General features: G+C 44.4%; 1 protein-coding gene across 1 annotated transcript; it reads left to right on the top strand.

Moving 5' to 3' along the window:
- Positions 1 to 458: 458 nt before the first annotated feature.
- On the top strand, positions 459 to 2,295 carry LOC147012153 (uncharacterized). Its single transcript, XM_085856121.1, has 2 exons — positions 459 to 816; positions 1,760 to 2,295. The coding sequence occupies exons 1-2, from the start codon at positions 706 to 708 to the stop codon at positions 2,150 to 2,152; spliced, it is 504 nt and encodes a 167-aa protein (XP_085712247.1). The 5' UTR covers positions 459 to 705; the 3' UTR covers positions 2,153 to 2,295.
- Positions 2,296 to 5,098: the final 2,803 nt, after the last annotated feature.

The raw sequence follows: 5,098 nt of genomic DNA, 5'->3' as shown, positions 1-5,098 counted from the left end.
AACTTTAGAATATCTTGAAACTCTACAGTGCTGTCACGACGCTGTGAAACAACAACAACCGGAAGGGAGGTTCGAAGATGGCGAATTAAACGAGCACCGAGAGTATTCGTGGTGACCCGAGATCACGGGGTGTGACTGTGTTTCTTGGTCTCGACGACATGAAAATGACCTTTCACCTCAAACTTCACATCAACGATGTCGACTTCCGCTATGCTCCGCCCCCTCCCCCAAACCCCGCCCCCTCTCCCAAACCCCGCCCACTCCCCAAACCCCGCCCCTTCTCCCAAACCCCGCCCCCTGACACAAACAAAACCTCAATTCCACACCAGAAAGAACTTCTCGTGTTTGAACATCGATCTCTGATTTTGGTTAATATTCTTTCTTGGACAAAATATTTTTTGAAAAACAATGAAATTTCAAATTTGGAAAATAAATAATTTTGAACTTTCCGTTACAAGTGAATGAACCGATTTGGGAGGATGGTGGCAAGTGGAGCAAGATGCCAACTCAATGGTTTTGTGAATTTTGTGGGTAAAACGAGAGTTTTCACTAATATCGGTGAAAATTAACAAAATAATTCACAAACCGATGATAACAATTCATCGTGACGTCAATTTGAGCACATAACGGTCACCTGAAGATTTCCGTTTATAAACGTTGTTACCTTGGTAATGACATTTGAGTCTGTAACCGCCTGAAGCAGACATGGAACACCAAGGTCGTGGTTTTTCCTGGTTGTTTGGAGGTTTAAACAAACCGATGGAGGTTATACACGCAGGGGAACATTTCAGGGGAAACAAAGCTCTGGATCGACAGGTACATGGGGGGGGGGGAATGTGTTGGAAAGGTGTGAGTGAGACCGAAATAGTGTGAAGATGATGCAGCAGGTGGCCACGAATAGAGGGTGATGCAGTTCCATCGTTGGTGGGACCAAATGTCCTTTTTCGTCGATTCATTTACATTAATACCTTACCATACGCTCAGCATGCATTCCTGAAAAACCGTGTGTATCGCGAATTTGCTTGTTGTGAAAGAAGTTTTCCCGTAAGAATCTTGTTATAAACAGGATATTATATATATATATATATATATATATATATATATATATATATATATATATATATATATTTGGTTCTCCTGTCCCCGATCCCCCTGCCCCATTCTCAGTTCTGCCAGCGCTCCGACTTTTCCTCCTTCTCACTTCCTCCCCCCCCAAGAGGAAAGTCGGTATGTTCCTGCTAAAATGCAAATATCCATTGTGCACCAACACATCAGGTTAAATGGAATACTTGGAGCGGAGCTGCTGGAGTGGAGCTTCTCACTCACATTTCATTAATTTAATATAAAACCGAGTGATTTATTTTTAACCTTAAAGAGTGGAAGCAATTAAAGATGTTACAGACCGTTAAGGAAGCGTCATGGACAAGGGTATGTCCGGACCAGTTGTTGTGAAACACCGGGTAGAACACATTGGTGTCTGTCTGAATTCAGTGAGCGGATTGTCTCAGGGAGTCATAATGTATCAGGAGCATAAAACCGAAACAAACGTGTTTAGAAACAGCGGATGGAGAGGTTTTACTGTACTTCCCTTTTTTTTCCGAAGGAGATCTTGCTTGATCGTCGCATCTCGCCAGGGAGCCTTCCACACGGGTTCCCTGTGGTTGTCCGTATTTCACTTCCGTTGTCCATATTGTGACGCAAGCATGATGGGCTGAATGGCCTCCACCTGTGTCTGATTTCCTTGTTTTTCCTTGTATAGCATTCAAGAAGTTGGAAAAAGCGTCTCGTGGAGCTGGAAGGCCCAGGGATGGACGTTTCCTTCACCCACATGGATGCCAACATCACCCGGCTTGATCGGGACTTCGGCAAGCTGCTTGTGGACTTTTCCAAGATGAATGTCGACTTGGAAGAGATGGATGTGAACTTAAATACGATGGATTCAGACTTCCCAATGAAAAATGTGGACATCCATGGTATGGATGTAGACATCCCAATGATGGATGCAGACTTCGCAATGATGGAGGTGGAGGTCAATGGGATAGATACAGACTTCCCAATGATGGATGTGAACATCCAGGAGATGGAAGTGGATTTCGCAATCATAGATGTGGACTTCTCCACGACAGAGAAATTCTCCGAGATGGAGTGCTGAATTTATGTAATTTGACGGTTTTCATGCTTTGGATCGAGCAAATGTAAAAATGTAAGATTTTAAAATGCAAAATAAAATGTAAAATTGGTCATCCCCTTGCAGATGCACTAATTGAAATCGAACAATTTTAAATCGTTTTCCACTGTGGATAAGAAAGTTTTACGATCAGAAATCTCACTTTGTGAGTGTACATAAAAATGATCACCTAAATCAAGAGCTTGATGAATGTGTGGAAGATCCAAACCTTTTTGAATGATTGTTCTTAACATTGTCACATTTCTGGTGGTTAAGTTAATCCCCCCAACCCAATTGTGGTGGATGGGCGGTTAGCACCGTCCAGACTGGATCGCCGAGCGGTTTTCCTTGGGAGGCAGACGCGTGATCCTCAGAGATTATGTCACGTGCGGGAGGGGCGGGGTGGCACGAATGGAGCAGATCGATGCACAGCACAAGGGGTTTCCACTCGAACCCACAACAGATACGTGGACACCAGCAACTTAATGTAAATATACCCATCAGAGATGGGGAATCCCCCGCCATTGAAACAAATATTGACGCCCATCCGGAGGACGACCCTGGTGACAACAATATCCCGCTTCTGCCACGCGGCGGGAGATAAAAACGGGAATTTAATGAAAATGGACAAATATTTACAAGGGTAATAATTCAAAAATGTAATAATATTCCATGCAGTAAATTAAGGTCAAAAGTCGAGATTCCTCCACGCACGGACTTTAATTCAGACAAGGGGAAAACGAAACAAAAGAAAATCCTCCTTTTATTCTGGCTAATGGCTTTGTCCAGAAATGGTCATTATTGAACTTTGGGATCGAAGCGCTTCGTCCTGCGTGGGAAGACGTTTCCAAAATGGCGCCGAGCCGCTCTCTGGGCGGGAAAACATCCGTGAGATAATTTGTGACGCAGTATTCAATGCCAGGGCTCATCAACTGCCGTGTGGCTTCTTCTCAGGAACCAAAATGCCGAATGTCCCTCTCTTCCACGAGGCCTGCTCACCACCATCACCACCTTCCTCTTTGAACACATTATGGGATAACGAGGAGTTCGCTGAAAGGAGCTCTCCTCCTCCTCTCTTCCTCCTCATCGTAAAATTTCGCTACTCAGCCGAACAGGAATGGCGAGAGTCTTGCCCAGCACGCTGCAAATTCACCAACATGAACATGAGAATTGTGTCGCCATTCTGTCGTGCCGAGAGGAGAGCAAAGCGAGATCCTCCGCCCCAACCACGTTCATCTCACATTTCTCAAGCCAACAAAACCAACTCCTCTTTCTCCTCGATTCTGACGTCACTCCCATCAATCATCCACCTCCGGTGGCTTGTTGGCAGGAAAACCGGGAAGGTGGGGCTTCTGCCTGCTCCACACGTTTGACTTGCTATTATGGTTGTTATAAAAACGTAGGAAAATGTCACAGGGGCAATTACATACTGGGGGAAATTGGTCTTAATCCCGATCTCATTAACACACCACCACTCCGCCGCCCCTGCCCCATCCCCTCATGTGGTGACAAGTAATACTTCATGTGTTGACATCCATCTTGTGGACAGATGAGACCAAATTTGAGATTTTTGGGAAAGCACATCATCTCTTTGTTAACAGAAAGCAAAATGAAGTCTTCAAAGTAAGAACATCTTCCCATTCAATTAAACATGGAGGAGGTTCAGTGATGTTTTGGTGTTGTGGTGCTGCCTCTGGCACTGAGTGCTTTGAATGTGTAAATGGCATCATGAACTCAGGAGATTACCAAGGTATTTTGGAGCACAACGTCCAACCCAGTGTCAGAAAGTTGGGTCCCCGTCGAAGATCATGGGTCTTGTAGCACGACAATGATCCCAGACACAATTCAAAAGTCACCCAGGAATGATTTAAGAGAAATCGCTGGACTGTTCTGAAGTGGCCAGCAATGAGTCCAGATCTAAATCCCATTGAACACCTGTGGGGAGATCTGAAAACAGCAGGTGAGAGAAAGCATCCTTTAAATCTGGGAGAACTGGAGCAGTTTGCACTGGAATAGTGGGAGAAACTACCAGCAGGGAGGTAGAGGAAACTCATTCATGGCTCTCGGAAGCACTTGACTGCAGTTATTTTGTCCAAAGGATGTGATACCAAATATTAACTCGAGTGTGTCAATAATTTTATCAATGCCATTTCTTTTTAATTCCTGATTTAAAAGGATATATTAAGTTCTGAGTCAAAAACAATGATTACGTAATATTAACAGTGAAATAAAGAATTGTGGAGACCAAATACTTTTGGCAGTTTCAACTTTTTTTTGAGAAAATTGAGTTATTTCTAAAATCGTGCAAGGGTACCAAAAGTTTTTGGCCACGACTGCATGTGGTGGAGACCAAGAACAGAGGGTGCAAGACCAGAAGGGGGGCAGAAAAAAATATCAGAGACCAGCAACCTTTGATCCATAAAGCAAAATCCTGACAAAATTTTTTTTGCTCAAAACCATTGGTTGTGATAATACCGGAGATAAATAATTTAAACTCAATGAGAACCCCACACAATATGTCTGTCTCTGTGTCTGTCTCTCTCTCTCTCTCTCTCTCTCTCTCTCTCTCTCTCTCTCTCTCTCTCTCTCTCTCTCTCTCTCTCTCTCTCTCTCTCTCTCTCTCTCTCTCTCTCTCTCTCTCTCTCTCTCTCTCTCTCTCTCTCTCTCTCTCTCTCTCTCTCTCTCTCTCTCTCTCTCTCTCTCTCTCTCTCTCTCTCTCTCTCTCTCTCTCTCTCTCTCTCTCTCTCTCTCTCTCTCTCTCTCTCTCTCTCTCTCTCTCTCTCTCTCTCTCTCTCTCTCTCTCTCTCTCTCTCTCTCTCTCTCTCTCTCTCTCTCTCTCTCTCTCTCTCTCTCTCTCTCTCTCTCTCTCTCTCTCTCTCTCTCTCTCTCTCTCTCTCTCTCTCTCTCTCTCTCTCTCTCTCTCTCTCTCTC

This window comes from Eptatretus burgeri, chromosome 15 (genome assembly GCF_056783735.1).
Source record: "Eptatretus burgeri isolate ZD-2024b chromosome 15, Ebu_testis_v1, whole genome shotgun sequence".
NCBI lineage: Eukaryota > Metazoa > Chordata > Myxini > Myxiniformes > Myxinidae > Eptatretus > Eptatretus burgeri.
The sequence above is the reverse complement of the archived record's forward strand: the minus strand, read 5'-3'. Positions and strand labels throughout refer to the sequence as shown.

What these genes read in the sequence shown, in the direction of transcription:
- LOC147012153 (XM_085856121.1), top strand. Translation starts at nt 706, where the DNA reads ATGGAACACCAAGGTCGTGGTTTTTCCTGGTTGTTTGGAGGTTTAAAC. An exon ending in ACAAAGCTCTGGATCGACAG is followed by an intron (nt 817 to 1,759) that starts GTACATGGGGGG and finishes TTCCTTGTATAG; the next exon opens with CATTCAAGAAGTTGGAAAAA.